Source organism: Conger conger, chromosome 14 (assembly GCF_963514075.1).
Source record: "Conger conger chromosome 14, fConCon1.1, whole genome shotgun sequence".
Classification (NCBI taxonomy): Eukaryota; Metazoa; Chordata; class Actinopteri; order Anguilliformes; family Congridae; genus Conger; species Conger conger.
The window spans coordinates 25,486,670-25,513,922 of NC_083773.1; the positions used below are offsets into that span (position 1 = coordinate 25,486,670).

The window sequence follows — 27,253 nt, forward strand, 5'->3', positions numbered from 1 at the left end:
TGAACCGACCGTATTTTACCATCATTGTAACGTAACTTACTAACATGACTAAAAATGAATGTTCAGTTTTTACAATACCTTCTAATAAATGAAAATGTTTTCATTGCAGTAGCTAACTTACACGTGATGTAAATTAAGATTTAAATGTCTCGGAAGACATTGCTGATTTAGCTAGCTAGCTAGGTAACGTTACGTTATAAAGCAAGACAGCGTATATTTCAACCCAGGTGAACTTGCACTAACGTCAACTTGCATCAAACAATGTAACATGCATTTCGAGTAATTGTGAGTTTCAAATTAGTTAAGAAATTTGTTTCACTTTCACTAAAATAGAGACACGTTTGAAACCTATGTTGCACAGAATAAAATATAACTGCAATTAACTATGGGGGTTTGAACTCTGCCTACGCCACACATTTTGTCAGCATGCACCATATTGGGAAATAAATAGTGCCTTGATTCTTGACCTCTATATTCCACTAGAGGTCATCGTTGCCCTGACAATAAGGACGAGCCAAACAAGCCAAATTAAAACTAGCCGTGGAGCCGATAAACGAATGAACAAGAAATTAGATTCCCCCCCCCCCCCCCCACCAACATCATATTAATTAGATTACCTAACCTTTGTCATGAGTGTTCAATGCGTCAAATCAGTGTTTGCGAAGCTGTGATGAGTGTGACCAATTACCTTAACTTGAGGCTGGCCTCCAGAGGTTCAACCAGCTTAGAGCTAAAATAATCTTCCAGGGTGTTGAAGTGGATTCAGAATAGTTCTGGTGTTGGACAAAGCACAGGACTTAGGAGCTTAGACTTTGACATTATGACAAAAGAGCAGGGACATGAACATCTATGGGCAGAACAAGGCAGGAGTCCCGCTTTACTCACCAACAAAAGCAGAACCACGCTGCCGTGGGCTGGTCCATTTCCTTTTCTGTCACCTTAGATTTGCACATCTATCTTGAAAGGATTTATGTTTTAAGCACAGTATCAGGCACTGATCAAAGTGACCATTTTTCTTTTAGTCTTGTTTTCTCTTTTAGTTTTTTAAAACAACAATAATTTGTGAAAACTTAAACCAGTTTAATATTTCCTGAAATGCAAGTGGGTCTCATGAATATTATATAACTGGAAAAACTCCTGAATGCATTATGTTTATGCATTATAAATAAATGTTTAGTCATTTTTCCTTAAGTATAACTGGATCTGTCATTTCCCAGACCTAAATGCACTTATGGACTTATTTAGAATTTTAGTTCATTGTTACATTTGGATCTCTAATTTACATATATTTATATATTCATCAAGTTTGTATTTATATTTATATATTTATAATTCATTCTTTTTCTCATCATCTTTGTATTCCCATCAATATTTTGTTTCAATTGTGTGCTTTGTCCTTTTCCACGTATGTGCAGAAGAAAGGAGCTCTCTTTTCACCCTTATTTGCTTCCCTGTTTTCTGTTGAGATGGCCAAAATAAAGGGAGGGATTTCTGAGACAAAGGCCTTCACTCCAGCCTGAAGGCTTCGGCAGACATTTCTCCCATGTCCTTTTTTCCTTTTATAAACCAAATACACCAACAAAAAACACATAACACAGTGGATGCAGGTTTTAGTTATGATATTACACTGTATTCTTTGACTTTTTTTGGAAATGTGTGCTTTAAAATGTGGATTTTATTGTTTGGGCCTAGCGTTCTTTTTTGTGTGCACAGGGCTGCTTCTGCCTGCCTGCCTGCCTGCCTGCCTGAGCTGAACAAAGATAATCACGCAGGAAACGTTGCAGCCAATCAGCTGTGGCCTTACATCCTGCCAGCGAATAGGAGCCACTCAGGGTCTGGCTTCTATCAGACGGCCTTGATCAGCGAGCCTGAAGTGCCAAGCCCACTCTGCTCAGTGCGAGGACTGAGACTGTCCTCCATGTTGTTTAAGCATTGACATAACACTGTGTTAGCCATGCATCCACAGAGGTAAGCCTGATTTTATTCTTTTACTATTCCTTCCTGTACTGTTTATCTGCTGCAGAAAGATGGCCTTGCTCTTTCAAGGAGAGAGGGAAGCCAGCCAGGCCCCACACCACAGAAGTGGAGCCAGGCCGGAGCAAGCAGAGGCTCTCTCTAGCCCTGCTGCCTGTGCCTTTGATCACATGGTTTCCAGCCTGTCTCCATGCTATAGTGCAGAGGTGGCCATGGCAGATCAGATCCTTCTAGGGTGTTTGTCCTTCTTTATCTTTTTTTCCTTTCAAAACAAGGACAGAAGCAGAAGTGTGTATTTCTCTCCTGTTGCCTGTGGTCTTGGAGGAAGGGGATGTGTCTGTAAGCCGATAGCCCGGGTCACATGCCAGCCTGGGGAAAATGGAGGCTTGAGGGCAGGGGTGACTGGGACAGCACAGCAGGGAGTCCCAGGGAAGGCCACTTTTAACTCTGTGTTTTCAATGGTCTTAGTTAAATGTGATTATTAAATTGGAGCTCAGAAAGAATATATATTTTAAAAAATACACCAAAAAAGACATGGCTGCCTTCCAGCCAAGGTTGTTCGCTTGGCATTTGGAGCTCTTCGGTCTTGCACGAGACTTCAAATGTAAATGCGTTTTTGTTCAGCTTTGAAATGAAAAGAACAGTTTGTGTCTGAATACCTGAGCAATGCTGCATTCATTCCAGTATCCTGTAACCAAGGAAACGGGTGATCGTGACGTGTGAGAACATGGCCTAACGGCCGTCATCAACTGGCAGCTTTCTGCCATTCGGATTGGGCCTCTCGCAGACAGCTTCCCCCTTCACACACCCCAGTCATCAGCCCGTGCGCTTGTGTGCAAATAACTTTGGGAAGAAAGAGTGCTTCACTGCAGACCTGGGAAGTGCCATTCCCCTGCAGAAAGCGCTGGTGCTTTGAAAGTACTCTGAGTAAGCACTCCATTTGATTTGAATGTGTTTCTGGTCACGTTCTGGACGCTTGTGACTGCTCAAGTGTTCGTTCTGAACAGCGAGAAGACAAACGTTACATTTTCCACCTGCCGACAGTGTAGCATATCAGGATGTAATTTTCCTGAATGTCTGTGTCTGTGAGATGGCTCCAGCTTTCAGTAGGCACAGCCCGTTTGACATTCAGCAGGCACCTTGTGATGCATGGCTGTCGCCTGAAACCAGGGACGGCGTGTGGGGTTTCACATTGTGGACGCCATTTGTTTGCTGCTTCTTTAAAGAGCGTGGGTGGAGTCGCTGTGCAGTTGCATCCTCTGTGGAGCGGACGAGCAGTGGATGTGTTCAGACTCTCTCAGGTCTCTGAGCAGCCCGAATGCTAACGTGCAGAGTGTACACTCTACGAGTCTAGAGAGGGGAGCGGTGGTTACCGTAGGTTTAGCTGAATAAAATAATAATAAAAATGCATCAAATAATTTATTCTCCCTGCGGGCACTTCAGTTAGTCACTGTTATTTTGTTATGAAAAAATAATCTATTTATAAAATTTAGTGTCCTAAATTTAACAAATATATTTTTATTTATTTTGATATAAATTCACTCTGCTCTGTAAGCAGAACTGTAGATCAGGAGATTGGTTTAATACAGTGTGCTGACATTTATATCTGCAAGCCAGTACTGCATTTTCCCCCTTTTCATTATTACCACTCGATCCAAAAAAGAACCTTGTCGTGAAGATTTTATATTTAGGAAAAAATATAACATGGCAGCTGCCTATTTTTAGGTATGGAGGTGCTATAAGCAATATGTGCGTATGCACCGTGTACCGCTCAGTTTAAATCTTTCCCTTTTAATCTAAAAAGCAATGGCTACGGCCACATCTTTTAACCTACGTTCATATTTTAAAATGGATTATGTGGGATGAAAGGGATCATTGAGACGGCACTGGAAAAGCGTTCCGCTGAGGTCTGCGAGGGTGTCTCGCTCCTGTTCCTTTTTCTTTTTTTTTGTGGAAGAGCTGCGTTTGATTTACAGGTCTGCCGAACGGCCATGTTGTGAGCAGGGCCAGGAATGGTCACCTCAGCCGAAGACCGTCTTTCTGTGGACACCAGAGCCAGGCTATTTGAAAAAGAAGGCATTCAGTACTCATCTTTCTCATGTTTGGACGAATGAAGAGTAACATCTTTAAAGATATAGACTGCGTATATATATTTAAAGGCGAAAAAGGACCATTTATGCAGGAAGGTCTCTTTTATCTGTGAGAAATTCCCCCTGCATTGCAGCAGGGTGTCTGTGAGGGAGAGCACAGCACTGAGCTGTGTTGTCCAATCAGATCCCGTCTTGCCGCACTCAGACCAATCGCAGCAGCAGCTGAGGTTACAGATTGACGATCGCCGTGGAGCTGCGAGGGAGAGCAAGGCCCTTCTGGAAAATTCTGCACCCTTCTCTGTTTTCATCCCTCTGCCATCCAAAATTTAAAGGCCCCAGCTGAAGAATTTGTGTTGTATACTCTCTGTGCCTTAAGACAAGGTATGCTGCTACATGTCAGTTTTCTGCATTGTGAAATATGTGTTGATTGTGTGTGGGGGTGGGGGGACAGAGATATGTGGTATGAATAATAGCTATGATTTGTATTTTTTCCATTTCTTTCACATAGTGTCTTAGGCGGGGTTTATGGGCCATGGCTGGGCGTTGATCAGTAGCGTAGTGCTTCACACCGGCTTCGTGCATGTGGCTGAAGATGTCAGCGTTTGAGAACGCAGGCAGGCAGGCAGAGAGAGAGGCCAGTATGGCAGAGACATGTCTGGATGTTTTCCTGCGCTGCACGTCCTCCCTCTCTCCCACCGTGGGGACCCTGTGAGCTGGGTACTGGGGGAGGCTGCAGGGGGAATCCGGCTGTCTTCAGCGGGCACCGGCCCGTGTCCATGGACACTGCCTCCCAGATTAACAACAACAAAAAAAGAAAAACGGGGAAAAAGGACTGGATCAAATCAAAATCTTTGATACCAGATGCATCTGAACTGCTTCTGTCTGAAACAGTGAGGCAGTCCTAAGATGTCATTTGATATGTCTGCGGCGCATATTCTGTGTGTTTATTCCAGGCTGAGTGTGCCGAAGGGGAATGCAAAATCGACTGGGCCTTTTTTTCCTTTAAATTACAGTTGTGCACCAAACCTGTTTAACTGTTTTATTTTTATTTTATGTTGGCTTCCTTATTGGAAAGTCCCTAGAATATTGAGCATTCAGCATCACTGAGACGGTGTTTGTGTGTGTCTGTGCCTGTGTGTGTGCGCAAGCTGGCATGTGTGAGTTTGCTGTGGGGGAGGGGTGGTGCCGAATTTCAGTTTGTTAAGGATTTGCTGGATTTCTACGATTGGTTGAGTAGGGGGGGGTGGGGTGGGGGTGGGGTTGACCTCATAATCACAAATCGCAGATGGATTGCGGACATGTTAACGGCCACAGTAATCTCCACAGGTCACGTTTATATCTGTGGATGTGGGAAGTAGTGGTCTGCAACCGTACTTTAATCCCCCTCGATTGAAGGCCATGTATCTGGATGTGGCAGTAACATTGGGATCCAAGGGGCTGAGTGGTGTTGTGGTGCCTCTGCTCCTTTTTTCTGCTGGATAGCAGTGACAGTGCTGCTAATGAAGGAACTCTTGCTTCAGGTTATAGCCTTGTTTTTGTTTAGCAAAACCTGCTTTTTTTGTCAGGACAGCATTTGTTTCTTGTCCCCAAAGGCTAGTTATGTTTCAGGAAGATCCTCTGTTCTGTAAGCACGGTGCAAGAGGGCATACCCAAATGTAAATATGTGTTTTTACTTTTTACTTTTTTATTTTCTTGTTGGCGTGCTGATAAAAAACCTCCTTCACACTGCAGGGCAGTAGCACATCATCTTGGAATATTGGAATTTTACAGACATATTCTGTCTTTAAACTGACTTCAAAGAGGTTAAAGGTGCGTTAAGAGCTCAGCACCAAAGCTGTATAAAAACATGGCAGAAATCAAGTTCCTGTATTGCAGTTTAGATCTCTTCATTCAGCAGTTGATTTGTATGTAAGTTTGACGAAGTACCAGGTGGTTCTGTTCTTCCCTTAAAGGGCAAACCACAGGACTTAACAAAGACTCGTTTCAACTTGTAATTATTTGTTTTCTCTGGCTCACGGTTTCACACCCTGGGACTGGGATGTGGTTCAATGTGGTGTGCTGTCACCCAAAACATTTTATACTGTGGATTGAACATCTGGGAACGACTGAACCCTGGATCAGATCTATGGGAATGACACCAACTGTGACCTTGCTTAACTGTGGCTTCGCATGTCTGGAATGACACCTCCACCTTGTTTTCCAATATACGAGTGGTCTCCATAGTAGCATGTTACCAAGGGAAAGGATTGTGAGGACTCAGCAGTTAGGCATATGTCAAACGCACAATTGGCTTTGCAGAGACCCAAACAAAACAAGTCTTTCCTGACCAGGGACACTGTGAGGCATTACTTAACATTTTCTTGCTATACAATTTAGCCTTGAGGCCAGAACATGACACAAAATCTTTATTGTAAAAAGACAAGCAGGCACATAGAAAGCCAGAGAAATGGCGTACCCTAATGCTGTGTATAAAAACAGTCTTGCAGTGGTAGCTGCCCTGCTGTTTGATGTATCCATTGTTTATAGCAATGCCGGTTTGTTTTGACTGGGTGTCACAGATCGTTCCAAAATCTAGCTTCCATACCAAGGCTTGCCTGCATATTCACATTGCGTCCATGCCAGAATTTGGGCTGGTCCCACAGGCTGGTTCATCAGCACGGAATTGATTCCTGCATAATGTATTTTGACCTTACTAATGTAAGCTACTATAGCAGGGTAGAAATTTCCATACGGGGCTGCATTACATGTCATTACACTGCATTATATTCATTTGGCAGATGGTCTTAACCAGAGCACACAAGGTAGCAGAGCATAAGTGCATTCAGTTAATTTACAGGGGTAATAGTGTCAGTGATAGATAACAACATTCCCAGACCAGTGACTATATGCAACATCACTAATGCACATCAACTATGCTAAGCAAAAACAATGTAATTCCTGGGTACATTTGGTTTTCAAGGTCTGAGTGTGGTAGGAAATGGAGTAGAATCAAAATGCAGTCTGAAAAGGCGTGTCCCAGTATGGAGAAAGATTTTGCTGTCCTGTCCATTGTGGGAACTTTGTTCCACATTGAGAGGGCCGGTGTAAACGGTCACCATGATGGGTAGAGCAGTGAGAGACCATAACCTGTCCCTCCCAAGGTGGCAGAGCAGGTGGCAGAGCAGGGAAATCTCTCCAGGGGGTAGGCTTTGATTGGTGCTGTGATGGAGTTGTTCCATTAACTGTTCTGGAGTCTACTACTGAGGTTTTCAACTTTCTGGGAGCAGCAACAGGCAGCCATGTTGTGCCATGACAATGCTTGGGAAGATTGCAGACAAGTTGTGTGGCTGCACTCTGTATTGGTTGCATGTGTCTCGGGGACAGAGGTAGAACATTTTATTCGGGTGAGAGTATCAGGGCCTGGATTAAGAGTATGTTGTGAGGATTGGGCAGATCTTTGGGATATTGTATAGGACTAATGTGCATGCCTGACTCATTGCCACTATATGACAGGAAATGAGATTCTAGTATCTCGAGTTGCACTGAGGCTTCAAACTGTATATAGCTCTTCTCCTGCGTCTCGCAGTGGTGAGGACTTGGCCATGAATGAAAAGCATTTTAGTTGAATTTTAAGCAATACTTTGACATCCTCCATGAGATCTTGTACATGAAAGAGAAGGGCATAAAATGACCTGTGTGTCCAATGGTGGAAAGGAGAGGAGTGTCATCCGCATAGAAGTATAGGTGCAAAGATGAAAGGCCAAAGGGATTTTTCATAAAAGGAAAAAAAAGGGAGTACAAGTACAAGTACAGCACACCTGTAGGAAAGTCGTGGGTACAAGATAAACCACTATCCCAGAAAACACAAAATGACTGCCCAGAGATGAAGGCTTAATATGCTTTAGAGCTGTGCCTGAAACGCCAAGTGTAGCCAGGGTGGAGAGGAGCTGGTGGTTTACAGTATCAGCTTCTGCAGAAAGTTCCAGTAGGATTAGGGCAAACAAGAGGGAAGATACTCTAGCTGACGGAAGTATTTCTGTGAAGGGGTCAGTGGAGTAATCAACGCAAAAGTATATAATGGTTTGAGAAGGTTATATTGTGAGGGGAAGCAAGTTGTTTACATGCTGCACATTCCAGAGTTTTGGAGAGGGATGGGAGCAGAGAGACTGGCCAATAATTCTAGACAGCAGAAGGGTCCAGATTCTGTTCCTTCAACAGGGGTGTGACTCCAGAATCCCTGAAAGATGTGTGCCTGTACAAAGTACCTATGCACTTGTAAATCGCTTTGGATTAAAAGCATCTGCCAAATGACAAAAATGTAAATGTAAATGTAAGTAGTGTATGGTCATAGTGGAGATCAATGGGAGTATGCTGAATGAGATTACCTGACAAGTTAATGGGGTCCACAGCACCACAGGTGGGAAGTCCAGGTTCAGAAAGTAAAAATCCACTCTAGTATCTACAGAGCATGCAGGATAGCCTACTCCAGGGCTGCCCAACCCTGTTCCTGGAGATCTACCCTCCTGTAGGTTTTCACTCCAACCCTAACAAAGCACACCTCATCCAGTTAGAAATCTTGTTGAGCTGCCAATTAGTAGAATCAGGTGAGCCAAATTAGGGTTGAAATAAAAACCTAAGGACCGTAGATCTCCAGGAACAGGGTTGGGCAGCCCTGGCCTACTCTATAGGTCGGTCAAAAATGTGAGCATAGATGGGCTGAATGGCCTTTTTCAACTCATTGAATGTTCTTATTGTCATGAATATATATGTTTTAGAGCCATTGGGAATGGCTTGTTGGTATGGAAGCCACAGTGAGGTTATCACATTGTGCACTCTCTTCTGTGCTGAATTGTGGGGCTGGATTGTGAGGGTAAAGTTTGTCTCTTTGTTGTGCTTGGTGTTCCTTCGGGCTTTATTTAAAATATTGATATATTGTAACTGATGTCTTGGTTATCCATGTATCAGAAAAGTGATAACTGTCTCAATATACACTCAGTGAGCACTTTATTAGGTAGACCTGTACACCAGCGTGTTAATGCAACTATTTAATGAGCCAATCATGTGGCAGCAACTAAATGCTTAAAAGCATACGGACAAGAGGTTCAGCTGTTTTTCAGACCAAATGTCAGAATGGGGAAGAAATGTGATCTAACTGACTTTAACCATGGAATGATTATTGGTGCCAGACAGGGTGGTTTGAGTATCTCAGAAAGCCATCATTTACTTCTATACTCCACAATTTGAAATTTATAATGCATATATATATATATATATATATATTTTTTTTTATTTCTTTTTTTCAAGTGCTAAGAAACATAGCAGTGTTCATACATAGTCAAGCCATAGTCATACATTCAGGGCACCATGATGTTTGGGACACAGCAATGTTATGTAAATGAAAGTAGTCATATTTAGTATTTTGTTGCATATTCTTTGCGGACTGCTTGAAGTCTGCAATTCATCAGTTGCTGGGTGTCTTCTCTGGTGATGCTCTGCCAGGCCTGTATTGCAGCCATGTTTAGCTTGTGCTTGTTTTGGGGGCTAGTCCCCTTAAGTTCTCTTCAGCATATGAAGGGCATGTTCAATTGGGTTCAGATCGGGTGATTGACTTGTTCACTCAAGAATTGACAATTGTTTAGCTTTGAAAAACGAGTTTCTTTTGCAGTATGTTTGGGACCATTGTCTTGCTCTAGAATGAACTTCTGGCCAATGAGTTTTGAGGCATTGCTTTAACTTGAGCAGATAGGATGTGTCTATACACTTCAGAATTCATTTTGCCACTACCATCAGCAGTGATGTCATCAATGAAGATAAGTATGCCAGTACCTTCGGCAGCCATACATGCCCGGGCCATAACACCCCCACCACCGTGTTTCACAGATGAGGTGGCATGCTTTGGATCTTGGGCAGTTCCTTCTCTCCTCCATACCTTTGCTCTTGCTATCAATTTATTTAATATAAATTAATCTTTATCTCATCTAACTAGTGGTTTGCATCTTGCAGTGTAGCCTCTATTTCTGTTCATATCTTCATGTCTTCTGTGGACAGTGGTCATTCTGTGGTCATTCTGATCTGTTGGACAGGTGTTTATAATGGAGATAATTCTTCTGTCATCAGCTGTGGAGGTCTTCCCTGGCCTTCTAGTCCCTTTATGATTAGTAAGCTCACCAGAGCTCTCTTTCTTCTTAATTATGTTTCAAATGTTTATTTTGGTAGGACTAAGGTTGGGCCGATGTCTCTAAACATTTTATTCTTGTTTCTCAGAAATAATGGCTGCTTTGACTTTCATTGGCACAACTTTGGTCCTTGTTGATAAACAGCACTAATAGTTTCTTAAGGTGATTGAAGGACTAGAGGAAAGACTCGGTGCTCTCTTATACTTGCATTAATTAAACACACCAGAGCAATTACAAACGCCTGTGAAGCCATGTGTCCCAAACATTATGGTGCCCTGAAATGGGGGGGGACTATGTATAAACATCGCTGTGATTTCTACATGGTGAAACCAAAATGTATAAAAATATCCTTTAATACAATCTGAGAATGTACACTTTAGTGTACACACCCCAGTGCGATTTAGAATTGAGAATTGTGGCAAATCACAGGCAAATCAAGACACAATGGGTCTTTGTCACAAACATTTTGGAGAGCACTGCATTTATTCTGTTTTTAAAACAAATTTCCATTACATTTGCACATTACTAGGGAGGTGCTGTTTCAACTGCAATTGTTTAAGTGTGAAAAATTAAACCAAGTACTCATTACTACTTTTCTAATTTTGTAATGTATTGTGCAGATCTTTTATGTATTTTATTGTTTTGTTGTATTTTATCTTGTTGTCATTGAATGGCATCATATATAGTTTCAAGTTACTTTTACTGCTCTCAGTAAACAACTGTCATACTCAGTGATTATTTCCTTCAGTATTCACATGCTCATGTGTATCAGGATGATATGTATTCCATCATGACCACCATTTTGAGATGCATAATGCATCCTGAGGCACCTGGCAGTACCCAGCTCTCCTGCCTGGTGCTGACCTCCTGTTGCCTGGGCGAGAATTGACCATCATTCAAGGCCTGCGTTCATTTTACTGTGACAGAGCCAGTATCAAAGAGGATATTTCATCTGGGACTGTTTTTTTTTTTTTTTTTTTCTCTCTCTCTTTCACATTTCTTTTTTTTTTTGTCCTTCCTCAAGAATTTGGTTGGTTGTAACCAAATGTCTGGCTAAATGAGAGAATTGCTCACAAACCACATGATTCATAAGTGAAGTTACTTTGGCTGTGGTTGGCAATTTGTGTAGGTTTCCCTCCTTCCCTCCGAACCGGTAATATTTTCACAAATCTGGTGGATATGAACAGTGTTTGAATGACAGCGCTATTGTGTACTTGCATACATGAAATATATTGATTACGCATGTTGTGCTTTTGTCGTCATGAACAACCCGTTGTATATGTTAAAGAACTTTATTCTGTGAACGAAACTATATGTGAATACTAGCACTTACAGTGCGTGATTTGTGGTATGTACAATTGATGCTTCTCATTCACCTATTCATACACACACTCACACACCAACGGCGATTGGCTGCCATGCAAGGCGGCAACCAGCTCGTCAGGAGCATTTGGGGGTTAGGTGTCTTGCTCAGGAACACTTCGTCACAGCCCGGGTGGGGGATCGAACCGGCAACCCTCCGACTGCCAGACGACTGCTCTTACTGCCTGAGCCATGTTGCCCCACACATTTGTGTGTCTATGCGTTTTTGGCAGCAAATAAAAATGGTTCAGTGTGTTGAATTTGCACCATCCTGTTTTTCACATAATTTCACTCATTAGCAGAGGTGGAAAGTCCAGGGGTCAAGAAGTTAAAGTCCTGCCATATGCTTCTTCCACCCACAAACACAGCCAGCTGATTTCACTAATTAGTTCTACCTCCTGGCCGAAGAATTGTGCCAATTAGCAAATCCAGGTGATTGGAACAAAATACTGGGGAAGACTTACTTTCTGAACCTGGATTTCTCACCGCTGCTAATGAGTGAAATTATGTGAAAAACAGGATGTAGCAAATTCAACACTACATCCTGTTTACTCGTGTGCTATCAACTTAAAAGAGCAGAAAACAGTCTTGCTTAATTTTTTTCAGCAAAAATGAGAATGAACATTTTTTTTTTTATTTTTTTTTTTATTTTTTATTTTTCTCCCAGTTCCAGTGTTTACCCATACCATGTAAGCATTTTGTCCTGATCACAAAGTGGCTTCAGCAGAAACGCCTCCACTCCACACAGCCGGCATCAGGATATAATGACCGGCATAATGGACAAGGGTTGGCCACCCGTAACAGCTCTGCAGTCTCTCAAAAATTAACAGGACCTAGCTAAAGACAAACAGATTTACATGATGCGTGGGGATGGTTAGAGTAAACATCAGGTGACCCAGCTCCCAGGGGTCATCTCTCTAGGAGCTGTCCCTGCTGACTGCGAATGTGGTGACGTTTTTGTTTTTTTTGCCCTTTCAGTTTGGCCGAGGAGGAGATTAAGCAGGAGTCGGAGGTGGGAGAGGGGATGGACATCTCCACACGTTCCAAAGGTGAGGGGAAAGGTCACAGCTCATTCTGACCTCAGACAGCGCTGACATTACAGGCTGGGTCAGCGCTTCTCGGCTGCACTCATTGGTCCTCTCAGGTTACTAACGGTCTTCTGCCTCATGCTCCCCCTGTTAGTGGGGGAGAGTAGTAAACACGGCTCTCGAGTTCAGGATTGAAATGCTGTAGTTAATTTGATATATGACTGAAGCACTCTAAGTACATGTCAAAACATTGCAAAAACATAACATTTTCTTGAATGTAATCTTTAATCTTGTATTTCTGTCCTAATGGGTACACCAAAGCGTCAGCCCTCATGTATGGTGCTCGTTCTTGCACGAGAAACCCCGTGTGAATGAGAAGGAAAGTCTTTTCAATTCAAGTAAATAGCAGCTCCTCTCAGAGCATTTAAACAGTAGCCGCTTTGAGCTTGTTCATGGCGTTTCTGGAGTCCTGCGTGACTTTTGCCCCCTGGTGGGGGCAGGGGGAATGGCATTATTCCCAGTGCAGTCATGGTGTATGCCGCGTTAGTGTGACCCCAGGTCCTTCTCTGCAGTTTCAGATCTGGGATCAGTTGAAGGGTCGGCTCAGAAACGCAAGCTGCCGAGCCCCCCTCATTCCTCCAATGGCCACTCGCCCTCCGAAACCTCACCTAGCCCGGTCAAAAAGAAGAAGAAACCGGGCCTTATCAACAACAGCAAAGAGCAGGTGTGTTGCTGTGTGGTGCAACAAACGGCAACAAATCAAAACGATGCTACAAAAAAAACCTGTTTGAATGGATTTGTGTATGTAATGTGTCTGAATATTTTTTGCACTGAATTATTTTTTATGTTTTATGCCACATGTTGTTAATTTAGATTAGATTAGCCATTTCAATTTTTATGTGAAATTATGCTCTGATGTGTTTTTGTGCATGTTGTTTTAGACCTGTTTTACTTTCTGCAGTAATGAAAATGTATTTAGGAAATTCTGTTTGGGGGGATGAAAGGTACTTAAATGTAGGAAGTGAAAAGAGGGAAATGACAGCCTGGTTAATGTGTTGTGCACACATGAATGCAGGGGTTCACGGTGTCCTCTGGATTTTTTGGGGGCTGAAAATCTTTCTAATAATAGCTTTGGGATGCATAATATAAATCAATGTTCAATCAATGTGAAAAATTGTAATTTGCTGCATTCCAATCGTTGGCACTTTCTCCCTTTTTAGTATATATTTAGCCTTAAATGCTCTTCCAATGATGTATTATGAATTGTGAATGGGATAATTAACAGACTATTTAAAATGATGTGCAGTCAAAATTGTACAAAACGATGTATAATTTTCAGCACCTCAAGTATTACCTTGTGCTGCTGAAAGCATAACTGTATTTGAGTGCTATGTTATTGCTGTGAATGCTTTTGTTGTACATGTACAAGCCTCTTATAGCACATCCTCCCAGTTACAGGGAGACAAAGACATGTGGGTGCTTTTAATAGATTTTCTCTCTGATCTGCGGTCTATTGGGGGTAGCAGCAAAAGAGTGATCATTTAAAATCAGCTAAAGAGGCAGTCATACTTTTAAACAGAAAACACAGTGTTTCCCTGTTACAAATTGCTGTGACAAATCCTTTTAGGAAAACAGTAGTTTGTGTGTGAGTTAATAATAACAACAATAATAATAATACAGAGCTATGTATTATTATTATTATCATTATTATTATTACCATGATTCTTACTGCCCCTTCCATTCCTGAGGTACAGGAGGCTTGTTTCATGCAACATGGCAGCAGAGGAGATGAGTTGGACAGGCCAGACCCTGGCAGTAATGACAGCATTACTGCCCTCGCTCTGATATTCACCACGCTAATGACATGTAAGAGAAGTAGGGCCGGTGAGAATGGAATTTCACAGCTCAATTACTGAAGTATGCCATGCTTATTTACCCAGCACAAGTGCAGCTCTATTTTTGATGAAACGCTAGATTTGCCAAATAAATTCTGATTGGGCTAAAGATTGTGGTGGACAGGTTCCCTGCTGGCTCCTACCGCTCAGGGAGTGTGGAGTCTGGCGTGCGCTGGCCATCTCTCTCTGCGCGTACTGGTCATGTGACTGCCTGATTGGACGGTTCCTTCCCGTGGTTTTTGACTCTGGACCCCCTTGTTTCTTCTCGCCTGCATTCCAGTCAGAACTAAGACACGGTCCCTTTTACTATGCCAAGCAGCCACTCACAGAGCCTGTTGATGTTGTGCCACAGGACGGGCGGAATGACTTCTACTGCTGGGTGTGCCACCGCGAGGGCCAGGTGCTCTGCTGTGAGCTCTGCCCTCGGGTCTACCACGCCAAGTGTCTCAAACTGGCCGCCGAGCCGGAGGGCGACTGGTTCTGCCCCGAGTGTGAGGTACTCTGTCTGCCTCCTGCGGCCTCTCTCCCGCCCGCAGAGAGGGGGAGGGAGGGTAGCGGGACCAGAGACTGCAGTATCCGCTGAGGGCTCTGAATAGTGTGCAGGCTCTTGGGGCTTCACCGGGGCTGGCCAGGGCCTTGTCAGTGTGTCTTTGAATAGAAAACGGGGTCTGGTTCCAAAGAGAACAGGGGCCCCTGCTGTATTTGGAGTAATGCTATTTTAGTTCACCGCCGTGGGTAGACGGTTAGTTCGAATATACATACAACTGGCCGAGATGGTCATGTTGTATTCTCAATTGCAGTGTGCATTAGTAAAATGTGTAAAACATCTAGAGGACATCCCTCACAGTATTCCAGAAGCCCTCACGGTTCCTGCTGGCAAACCTTAGAGATCAGTTTGTTTGTTTTTCTTGTGTGCCCATGGTTGTAAGACTTTTTTTTTTTAACTTGAAAGAAATATCACTTAAATGTGATGTTACAATCCATCACTAACATGCAGAGTATGTTTAGTAACTACTCCCCATGAATAATGAAAAAATATATATAAATAATTAGAATTGAAATATTTATCTTTTTTATCCAAGGATTATATGGCTTATGAAAAGTTTATGGCTAGAACTTAAATTGATGTTTGACAGTGAAATGCATATTGAAAACAGGTTTCTATGAAAGAGTGCAAACACCTCAATGCTTTCCCCTCCTGTCTTGCAGAAAATAACAGTGGCTGAGTGTATAGAAACTCAAAGTAAAGCGATGACCATGCTAACAATAGACCAGCTGTCCTTTCTGCTCAAGTTTGCACTGCAGAAGATGAAACAGCCAGGGGTAAGCCTCCTCTGCCTCCCACCTGTAATTATTTTTACATTTCTCCAAACCTGCAGTCCTCGAGCAGCTCACACAGGCACGTACTGTACATGTACACACTCACACATTCGCAGGCACTCTCAGCCATTCACCTCACCTGCCTGGACACCTGCATTCCTCTGGAGGAGCTGGCAGTATTGCGTAAGACCTGCTGGATAGCCCGGTTGTCATGGGGATGACTGTCACTCAAGAGTAGCAGCTGTCTCCATTTTGTTTGTATGGCTCAGCAGTGACATCAGAGCTATTAAGTGATCAAAGCTGGGGCTTCTTTATGAATAAAGACATGCTTTTCAACCGTGCGTCAGGGTAACTTCTACTGGGTTAAATAATCACTAACTTGGCACATTTTACACAGGCCCTAGACACATCTAGGTAAATATAACCTTTGACCCCTGGTTCACAAGGCAGAGTCAGATTATGTGACACAGGCGGTGCCTGGTTTGCAGAAGGTTCATGGCTGTACTTGTGTGAGGTTTATGAGGAAGAAAGAAGAGATTTATTTGTCTTTAGTATTGTTATAGCATTAAGGAAATAATCACACATCCATGCCCCACCCCAAGTGAAATTAATGAAAAATGTGAGGACCTTGGGCTGAATTTAAAGCACCTTATGAAGGCCTCTTCTCTCTCTTCTCTGGGAACAGACAGAACCATTTCAGAAGCCTGTGTCTCTCGAACAGCACCCGGACTATGCTGAATACATTTTCCATGCTATGGACCTTTGTACCTTAGAAAAGGTATTTATCTGCCTCATCGCTGTCTTCTCATATTGAAGAGTGCTTGATTTTTCCCTTGTATATTAAATTGTATGTATTCCATTATATTTAATCGTTCTTTAAATATATCTGAGGTGAATGTGGGAAAATTGGCTCATGGAAATGGGTTGGTTGGAGATGAAGTGTCCATAAAGCAGTATTGTGAAGGCCAGTGAATATGATTGTGGCCTATTAAACATATTTTGTGTTTGGCATTCACTTTCTGATTTGCTTAGATGTTTCCAAGTAAACCTATGCAGTCAACTCAATTTTTCTCAATATTGCTTAAAACTGGTCTCGGTGCCATTTAAGCCAGTTAATTGTACTTGGATGTTCCTGTTCCTACGGTTCTGAATATGTGAATTATGTGCTGCTCTCTCTGCAGAATATCAAAAAGAAAATGTATGGCTGTACAGAGGCATTTTTGGCTGATGTGAAATGGATCTTGCACAACTGCATCATTTATAATGGAGGTTAGACTCAAGGCATTGTATCTCCATGCATATTTTTCTTTCCAATTAACAAATGAATAAAACCTTGGAGTCATTTGCTTCAGTGTTTCACCCCATCCAAAGAAATAAATCAAAATCTGATATTCTTTACAATCTGTATACATCTATCCTTTAAATTCTTGCACTTAAATTTCAAATTAAAATGACTCCAGAAATTGAGAAATCATGGAAAATATCAACCTGTCTGTCACCACCTGACTATCAATCTGATTTCATGAGTAACCCTGGATACTGTTACCATTATTATTATCAATGTTCAGATTTGTATTAATAGCAACACTCTTGTTCCAGGTAATCACAAGCTGACAGCAACAGCTAAAGTCATCATTAAAATATGTGAACATGAAGTAAGTACTCCTATTTACAGTTAATGCTTCCTGTTGTCAAAACACTTGAACGTATGTATCAACAGTGTAATGTGAAATATACATATGTGTAATGCTGCTCTGTTGCAGATGAATGAAATTGAAGTCTGCCCCGAGTGCTATCTGTCAGCTTGCCAAAAGAGGGAAAACTGGTTTTGTGAACCATGCGTAAGCTAAAATCTCCCTTTCTCTTTGCTCAGTTAGGCACTTTACAGTGGAATACAGGACAACAGTAGCTGTCAAATTCTTGGCTGAAATTGTGTGTTACTCTTCAAAATTGGCCCACTTGAAACATTGACACGCCTTTATGGGTGATGAATGGCCTTCTGAGTTCATTGACAATGGTGTTCCTGTGCTGTGTTTAGAGTAACCCCCACCCCCTGGTGTGGGCCAAGCTCAAAGGGTTTCCGTTCTGGCCAGCCAAGGCCATCCGAGACAAGGACGGGCAGGTGGACGCTCGCTTCTTTGGACAGCATGACCGGTACGCTAAACAACTTTAATCTCTGGGCAGAGGAAGGCAGCACACACATGTACATGCATACGCGCACACACACTGGATGTGTTGTTTCTAATGTAGAAATGGATAACCCAAAACATTTACCCTCCTTGATTTAAACCATGGTCGCTGTTTCACTTAAAATGTACTGAATGCGTCAGGATTTTCTTTTTCATAATTGGTAGAACAAAGTTCATGTTCGCCCTTTTAAAATGAGCATAAGCAGAGTGAAGCTTCACTGACAGCAGTACTACCTGAATGACTGAAAGTCATCCGGGGAAAAGCTTGGTTTCACACATTTTTCTTTGTGGTTGTTTCCTGTACAGTAGACTAAACTGCTCTAATCTCTATTTCAGGGCTTGGGTCCCTCTGAACAACTGCTACCTCATGTCTAAAGAGATCCCTTTTTCTGTGAAAAAGACCAAGAGCATCTTCAACAGTGCAATGCAAGAGATGGAGATCTATGTGGAGAACAGCCGCAAGAAGTTTGGCGTCTTCAACTATGCCCCCTTCAGAACACCCTACACGCCTGACAACCAGTTCCAGATGCTGCTGGACCCTGCCAATCCGGCGGTGGGCTCGGTCAAGCCCGAGAAGCAGGAGAAGATCAAGTTCAGCTTCGACATGACGGCCTCTCCCAAGATTCTCCTGGGCAAGGGCGCATTGACGGCCAGTGGAGGGCGGCGGGTCTCCCTGACGGACATGCCCCGCTCTCCCATGAGCACCAGCTCCTCGGTCCACACGGGCTCTGACGTGGAGCCTGACACCACAGAGAAGGGCGGACCTAAAGTTGGGTCCAGCCACCTCAGCACTGGGGAGGAGTCCATGGACTGTGCAGGTAGGGTCTCTGTGCACGTAGGGCCTGTGTGCAGATGGGGTTAGTGTGCTGGTAAGGTCTGTGTGCAGATGGGGTTAGTGTGCAGGTAGGGTCTCTTTGCAGGTAGGGTCAGTGTGCAGGCAGCGTTACTGCAGGTAGTGTCAGTGTGCAGGCAGGGTCAGTGTGTAGGTAGCATCAAGTGTGTAGGTAGCGTCAAGTGTGCAGGTTGTGTTGGAAGAGTGTTAACATGCAGCTGTGTGTTCACAACAATGCCACAGAGGCGCTGCGGTGTGGCTCATCCTGTTGAGACACTTCCTGTGTTTGATGGGCCCCATGGTTTGACACTGAATCGACACCAAGACAGTACAGACTGTTAACAGGAGAGTAATGGGCCTACAGATCAGTTTCATTTTCTGTGTAGCTGTTCAATTCACAGCAAATCATGTAGTTCCTTACATACTTTAAATAGAGCAACAAAAGAAGTGAAGCAGGGATCAGTGGGTGCTGCCTGACTCAGTGAGTGCTCTCTGTTATAAATACTTGTTGAATTGTTCTGTCCTGTTCTACAGGGTCTCCTGCTCCCTCTAAAACTGGTCCTGCAGGCAGTGTGACTGACAGCCCCAAGCCCTTCTCCCCTCAGGCCTCCACGCCTATAGTTCCCAAACAGGAGAGGACATCCAGCACCGGCAGCATCCTCAACCTCAACCTGGGTGAGAGCATTAACGCACCCTCCCCAGGACTGAACACTGCAGCATTACCACACCCTCCTCACTACTGAACATTGTTGAGCACTGCTGAAGGCAGCTCCATCGCCACTACCCTACAAAACCAGTGCAGAACTTCTCTGCCAATTGAATTGCCACATCTCACAAAATGGCATGTTGTAGGTAGAAACAGTAGGGCTGCCCCCCAGTGGCCGAGTTGAAGCATTGGCCTGAGAAGGATTAAAATTCTTTCAGGCGAATCGTCACAGGCAAAAGCATTGGCACAAGTGTCCAGTCGCAAGGTGTGTAACTACGGCAAATGATTCCTCAAAATGCTGTTAACAAAATGTAACCGATTTGAGAGACTATCAAAGTTCTGTGTGGGGTTAATGTGCAAGAGGAGATTGAGACAGTGCCCGTGTAAATGTGAAGCAGTGGAATTGAAAAGTGTGCTAAATTAGTTGAGTGAAAAAGTAGCTTAAAAAAAAACTAAACACTTTCTTTAACTAGCCTACATCATCCCTTTTGCATTGTATCTCGTTTCACATGTTTTACCACTTTTCTCAGCGTGCCTGTAGTCTAATATACATTGACATTTAGCCTACATAACAAAACAAAAGCGCTATAATTTAGACATAAAGACGTGTGTGTTTGTGCTGGTCCAGATCGGAGCAAGGCGGAGATGGACCTGAAGGAGCTGAGTGAGACTGTGCAGCAGCAGCATTCAGCTCCGGTGGTGCTCACCTCCCCTAAGAGGCAGATCAGGAGCCGCTTTCAGCTCAACCTGGACAAGACCATCGAGAGCTGCAAAGCACAGCTGGGTACGTGCACGACTGCCCCAGGAACCCTGCGCACACCTGCACATACCTCAGAACACCAGCCCTGTTCATACGGCACCTAATCTCTCCTGCACCTGCCATCCGCTCAGTGAAGCCGGCCATTCCAGTGTGGATGTGATGCAGGTTAAAGTGTGGGTCATTTTATGTCCAATGTACTTTGATTAAATGTCAGTTTTCTTTTACATATCATTGTGCATTGTGCAACCTCTACACTGCCTTTAGCTCTGTTTTTGCTGTTACGTGCTCAGTAATTTCAGGGAATGGAATTCAGCTGGTTCGATATCTTTGTTGTTATTCCTGTTATGTATTGAATTTATCTAGCTATGTTAATAGTTAATTATGTAATAATGATAACAATATCATAATGGTCTTCATTCCTGGTCCTGGGGAGCCGCAGGGTCTGTTGATTTTTGTTTTCGGCACTTAATTGATCAATTAAAGCAGTCGATTGCACAGCTAATTCACCGTGCCTGGTTTCTTGAGTCCACATTGATTGCTGACCTTAAGGTGAAAACAAAAAACCAGCAGACCCTGCTGCTCTCCAGGTGCAGGAGTGAGGATCACTACAATACCAAGCTGATGGGCAATACCAAGCTGATGTTGGCGGCTTCCCGAACACTGCCGCGGTTCCTCACTCCCAGTTCTCTCCTGAACAGGGATTGATGAGATCTCTGAAGACGTGTACAAGGGCGTGGAGCACAGCGACTCGGAGGACTCGGACAAGTCGGACTCCAGCGACAGCGAGTACGCCAGCGAGGAGGAGCAGAGGCCGAAGAGGGGCGAGACGGAGGGCGAGACGGAGGGCGAGGACAAGGACGACAAGGCTGAGAAGGACCCCAAGAGGAAGCCCCGGACGGCCTCCGTGGAGGAGGACAAGGAGAGCGGGGCGGAGGCTGCCCCCGAGGCCCCGGCCCCGGCGGGCGAGAAGAGACCCGCCGACTCGCCCGCCAAGGAGAAGCCCGGCGGCGACGCCGACAAGGAGCCCGCAGAGACGGCCAGAACGCCACAGACCACCGCCGCCAAGGACAAGCTCCAGACCAAGGAGGAGAGCCCGCAGCCCCCGCCCGACGATCAGGACATGGACTCAGACTCCGAGCGGAAGCTCGTCATCGACTTCGAGGGCGGCCAGGACCGCAAGAAGAGCAAGAAGGAGCCCGCAGGGACGGGTGACCCTAAAGAGCCCCCCGCTGCCAAACCCGAGGGTGAGTATGTCCCCCTGCGTGCCCTCTGTCTCTCTCTCTGTCTTTGTCTATGGGGAACATAGTAAGCAATTCAACTGAGGAGGTTGTTTCTGAAAACACATCTTCCCACAGTAACTGAACACCCCAGCTCTCTCCACAGTCTTAAATTTAAATCTAGGCAGAACATGATGAATTTTCTTGCTTACCTGCTCTGGCCCGACTGTCAATGGGTCCTTACTGGCATCTATTGTGTGTGTATTCTCCCCATAGAACAAGGTAACTGATTTTTGGTCGTCAGTGAAAGTACTGATCCCTTATATTTAAAATAACGACAATTACCATAGTTCAATTGTAATGTTATTTATGTAGAGCGGCCTGTAGCGTAGTGGTTAAGGTACATGACTGGGACCCGCAAGTTCGGTGGTTCAATCCCCGGGGTATCCGCACAGCCATTGGGCTCTTGAGCAAGGCCCTTAACCCTGCATTGCTCCAGGGGAGGATTGTCTCCTGTACGTCGCTCTGGATAAGAGCGTCAGCCAAATGTCAGTAATGTAATGTCATGTATTTACACAGTTGTTACTGGTAGTTAACAGTATTTTCTCCTGGCCAGGTAAAACTCCAGCACCCTCCAACGCAGTTCCACCGCCCCCCATCGATGCGGCCTCCTCCACCCCAAGCATGAAAGACTCCACTCAGCCTCCCATCACCATCCCCCTCAACATGGTCTCCTTCACGGCATCGGCCCTCCTGCCCAACGCGCCGTCCACCGTGAAGAAACAGCGCCCCCTGCTGCCTCGGGAGACCGCCCCCGTGGTGCAGCGCGCCGTGGTGTGGAACCCCACCACCAAGTTCCAGACGTCGTCGCAGAAGTGGCACCTGCAGAAGGTGCAGAGGCAGCAGCAGGGCCAGCAGCCGTCTGCGACCGTGCAGACGCCCGCCCAGACGCAGGGCAGCCCGCAGCAGCTGCCCCCGCCCGCCCAGACGCCCGCCACCACCACACAGCAGCAGTCCCCCAGCACGCGCTACCAAACGCGGCAGGCGGTCAAAGGTACATCCCCGCCATTCTGGCTCAGGTTCTGCGCTTTTAACCAGGGGCTGTTTGCAGAAACCAGGGCCACGAGTTTCTGTTACATGCCCACAGAAGCACCACCGCACAATGGCTATGATGAGATCCAGTCAGGAGGGTTAAAAAGCTACATCAGGGAAACACTGAGAAGCAAGCATATTGTCATATTAGTTGTTCATACTTTAGCAGTCTGTAATTACCTGACCACCACTGTCCTTGAAATTTGGAAAAATACTCTCAATTTACTGTCAAACCAAGCAATGGCAGTGTGCTGATCATATTAAAGTGTATTTATGCATAAAATGGTGAAAATCCTGGTTGATAATACTCCAATGGCCTCCTCTCTGATGCGCACTTCAGCCGTTCAGCAGAAGGATATCCCTCAGGCCACTCCCACCACGACGGTAACCTTGGTGACCACCACTCCGGCTGTGCCCATGATTGCTGCCCCCTTGACGGTCAACACACCCTCGTCCTCTGGGGACTTCCAAATCGCCACCACCTCCGCTGATGTGGCAGCGGACATCGCCAAGTACACCAGCAAAGTGAGCCAGCTGCCCTCAACAATCACCAAACAGTCGGCTCGTGTAAAGAGATTCATTAGAGAATTCATTCTCTAACTTTGCATTTCAGATCATGGACACAATTAAAGGTACAATGACAGAGATGTACAATGATCTCTCAAAGACTACATCGGGAAACACTGTAGCAGAGGTACGTTTGGGCTGGTAAACTCCAGTCAGATTACATTTGCAGGCTGTGGAAGTCTGCCTGCACAACTCCACCTAATGTCTGCTTTCATTTCTACAGATTCGCCGTTTGAGAATTGAAATTGAAAAACTTCAGTGGTTACATCAACAAGAGCTTTCAGAAATGAAGCACAATTTAGGTGAGATCTGAACTCATTTTCAATAGCTGATCTAACTAATTAGTGACAGCGTTGCAGGCCAGTCCAGGCCAGGAATCTCAAGCTAACTTTATGGATGTGGGTCCGTGTGTGTGCGTGTGTATGCCTGTGCGTTAAGAGCTCACCATGGCGGAGATGAGGCAGAGTCTGGAGCAGGAGAGGGAGCGTCTGGTGGCTGAGGTGAAGAAGCAAATGGAGGTGGAGAAGCAGCAGGCGGTGGATGACACTAAGAAGAAGCAGTGGTGTGCCAACTGCAGGAAGGAGGCCATCTTCTACTGCTGCTGGAACACCAGCTACTGCGACTACCCCTGCCAGCAGGCCCACTGGCCCGAACACATGAAGTCCTGCACGCAGTCGGGTAACACAACCTCTCTACACACACGCACGCACGCACGCACGCACACACACACAAACTCTTTTTTTATACATGCACAAGCAGCCTCTCTTTCTGTTTCTATGTGTGTGTCCTGGTAATGTGGCATGTACTAATTTCAAGCTATAATTACAACATAAATTGATGCATATGCAAGCAAAATTAGAACATTACTGTAGGTTTGACCATTCAACACTGGTAACTAACAGGAGAGAATATTCTATTCTGCCACCAGCAGTTTACATTAGCTGTCAAAGGAACATTAATACCTGGTGGCCCTTTGTTGGGAGTGCAGTAGTAGGGCCCTGGCTGTCTCTGGTGTGTCTCAGCCAGCTGTGTGCTGCTGCAGGCTCCTGCCCATGTTGACCCGTCTTTGCTTTTCTCCTCGCTCTCACAGCGACTGCCTCTCAGCAGGAGTCTGAGACAGAGGCAACCACAGACGCTACGAGCAAAACTCCCGGACAGCCGGCCAGCGGCCAGTCATCCCCAACAGAGGCCGCCGCAGCGCCTACAGATACGGACTGTAGCCCGGAGAAAAGCAAGGACAGCAGCTCCGTCAGCGTGTCCTAACGGCTGCCCCACAGCGCTCAGTAACTGTGTCCTCACCTCTGTCTGACAGTGCTTCAAACGTCTTCATGGACTAACCCTATCCAAACCTCTGTATCACAGCGCTTAGCCTTCCTTAAGGTCTCCGTATCAGTGCTTCCTGTTCATCAGGCAACACTGTTAGCATATCCTGACCCCTGTCGCACTGCACTGAGTATCTCAACGCCTCCTGCTCGTTAGCCCTGGCTTTGTAAAAAAAGTACCGGTTTTAAAAACTAAACAAAATCGGTCTTTGCTCAGTCCTGGGTAATGCCCTCCCTTCCGTTCGTTACACAGATGTGTTCTGGTATTGTAGGCAGCTACAGCAGGCATAACAGTGGGGGAACAGGTGATCCATCTGCTGCCTGAAGCAACATTCTCAGGTGTGCCTGCAGAAGTGCCATGGTTCAGTTCCATCAGGACTCACAGTCCCTTCCACACTCCACACCACATACTCCAACAGTTAGGGAAGACAATTCTGTATTCTACAGGGGAGGAGCGTGTCTGTTCCATTCAAATAAGGAGAAGATAAAGCATTGAGATGTGTGGCACTAAAGCATGTCTGTACTGTGTCTCTCACAGTAAAGGGAGGAGATTACCATTTTCACCTACAATGAGGAGTCCTTGTTTCCAAAGGTTTCTTGCTCAGGGTTCTTTTGTTATTTTGGCACGAAACCTGAGATGTGGACTCTGGAGGTCCCTCCAGACAGGGATTACGCTGTTATTACGCTTCTTCCTTCTTTGTCAAACTGTGTATAAGCTGTCAATGGGCTAAAGCAATCAGAGAGGTGCATCTAATGGAAATTTGCATATGTAGCAAAAATAATTATCCCATATTTGAATTTTAAATTGCCCCCAACACATTCTTAGCATTTAATAAGAGTGCATAAAAACTTTAGCTTAAGGTACCAGCATCACAGACTAGTACCATTACCTTCCAAAGAACTCTCAACGACTCAGTCCAAGTACACATACAGTACATACTCTGTATATAAGCACACATCCTAGATCTGTTTTAAGTTATTTATTTTAAATTATACATGATATAGTGGAAATTGTTACTGTGTAATTGGCAGTGATTACTATGTAAAGATGCCTTTTGCACAGTGGACGAGTTGTATTTTGAAACCGAAGTTTTATATGATATGGTACTGAGACCAAGTGATGTGATGTATGAGAGCGATAATTTCAGCTTGTCTTTGTTTCTTTTCTTTTTTACTGTCATGTACAATATTATTGATTTATATTCATACTCTTGTTTTATGATGCAGTAGAGGAAAATATGTAGACCTATATCTTAAATTATACATAGAATCTAATGCAGAGTGATTCAAAATTGTACATTTTTTATTAAATGAGATATGAACAACTGTTATTCTTTACAAAGCTTATGCACTTCTCAGTGCATACTTTTCTGCCTTTTAAACAATGTATAAGAATTGTACCTCCCAGATAATAGAGCTCTTTGTTCATGAGCTTTTGGAAATTGTGGGAGGAAAATAAAACGGCAAAAGGTTAGCAGATGCCTTTTTTTAAAAACTGTAGATATAGAACTACAAGATCAGACGTATCATTGTTTAAGATACTCAAATCCTTTCCAGTGTAACATCCTGAAATAATGTGCATATAAAGTCCAGTATGACTACCCAGCTTGCGTATGTTTGACTGACCCTCTCAGTGGAATGTCTGGTCTCGCATTTCTATTTCTGCAGCCCTGACCACAAACTGTCATCTTCGGTCTGAGCCAGCTCTCAAAGCTCTGTTGTATTGACTGTTAATATGTGTTTGTGTGATGGTATGATTCTTCCCAACAATGGAAAGAAGGAAAAGGAAAAATAAAAAGGTGACTGTATATTTCTTTGTGAGCAAATTTGTCAGTTTTTTTTTTTTTTTTTTTACATAATGTTAATAAAGATCTTGGGGTCTGGAAGAATGTTTGACTGAAGCTTTATTGTCTCTAAGGAAAGGTCTGAGAATCATTCTGCTATTAACTTCCAGTCCCTGCACAAATATTAAAGACTAGGACTGTGCCTCTTTTGACTGTTTGTGAGTTTTTCTACGTGAAACACCACAGGAGTATAGTTAAAAACGAGAATTACTCTATTATACAGTACCGGCACAAATTAACGTTGCATTTATGAACAGATTTTAATTATCAATGCAATATCTTGTAACCATTCATCTTTTTGCATAATAAGTCATATGTAGACTAATACATAAAATAAACAAAATGACCATTTCTGTTCATAGCCATTACCTCTTCCAAAATGTACTATTTCAGAAGTTCATACAGTAATTGAGCAGTCGGATGTATCTTACTGGGGGAAATTGTATAATCAGCTTGCACAAGTAATTATTTGTCCAGTATTGTTATGGTAATGGTAATACCCATGGTAATGCTTCTGCTTCTATACTTTATTTCCAATTTCCGATGGTCACTACTGTCCTTACCACACTTGGTCATGTTAGGGAAAAATTCCCTTTTTAACATTTCACAGGTGAGCATCGTCTGATGAAACAGATCCAGTAAAAAACACAACAATAGCTATTCTTCTCTTTAACTTTCGTATTTGCAAAGAAATGACAGAAAGTGAGAAAGCTTACCGGCTTTCTGATTTGCATCAGACACAGTAAGACTCTTATACACACTTTTCCCAAAGGGGGGGCTTTACCAAAACAAAAAGACATGAAGCTGGCCACGAACATTTATCAGTATTTTGTCTTCTGAATACCCCTTGTTGACCTTGCTGTAAGACCAGAATGTGCTAGCTGAGAAGCAGAGACATTA

The 27,253-nt window shown here is 44.1% G+C and overlaps 1 protein-coding gene across 2 annotated transcripts; it reads left to right on the forward strand.

Annotated features, from left to right (window-relative positions):
• The first annotated feature begins 1,731 nt into the window (after positions 1 to 1,731).
• Positions 1,732 to 26,317, forward strand: LOC133109819 (MYND-type zinc finger-containing chromatin reader ZMYND8-like). Of its 2 annotated transcripts, none has more exons than XM_061219465.1 (20): positions 1,732 to 1,968; positions 12,560 to 12,630; positions 13,182 to 13,333; positions 14,785 to 15,000; positions 15,714 to 15,827; positions 16,510 to 16,602; positions 17,006 to 17,093; positions 17,424 to 17,479; positions 17,588 to 17,665; positions 17,863 to 17,978; positions 18,350 to 18,831; positions 19,380 to 19,520; positions 20,180 to 20,335; positions 21,010 to 21,555; positions 22,145 to 22,582; positions 22,961 to 23,145; positions 23,234 to 23,314; positions 23,411 to 23,489; positions 23,626 to 23,865; positions 24,278 to 26,317. In XM_061219465.1, exons 1-20 carry the CDS (start codon positions 1,955 to 1,957, stop codon positions 24,448 to 24,450), a joined length of 3,519 nt encoding a protein of 1,172 aa, XP_061075449.1. In that variant the 5' UTR covers positions 1,732 to 1,954; the 3' UTR covers positions 24,451 to 26,317. The 2 variants fall into 2 exon arrangements, with proteins under 2 accessions (XP_061075449.1, XP_061075450.1); XM_061219466.1 differs by lacking the exon at positions 1,732 to 1,968 and adding an exon at positions 4,308 to 4,445.
• Positions 26,318 to 27,253: the final 936 nt, after the last annotated feature.

Bases quoted from the DNA above. Each gene is read 5' to 3' on its own strand.
- LOC133109819 (XM_061219465.1), top strand. The intron at 17,666-17,862 runs GTAAGCTAAAAT...TGCTGTGTTTAG, and splicing joins ACTGGTTTTGTGAACCATGC to AGTAACCCCCACCCCCTGGT. The intron at 23,315-23,410 runs GTACGTTTGGGC...TCATTTCTACAG, and splicing joins CGGGAAACACTGTAGCAGAG to ATTCGCCGTTTGAGAATTGA.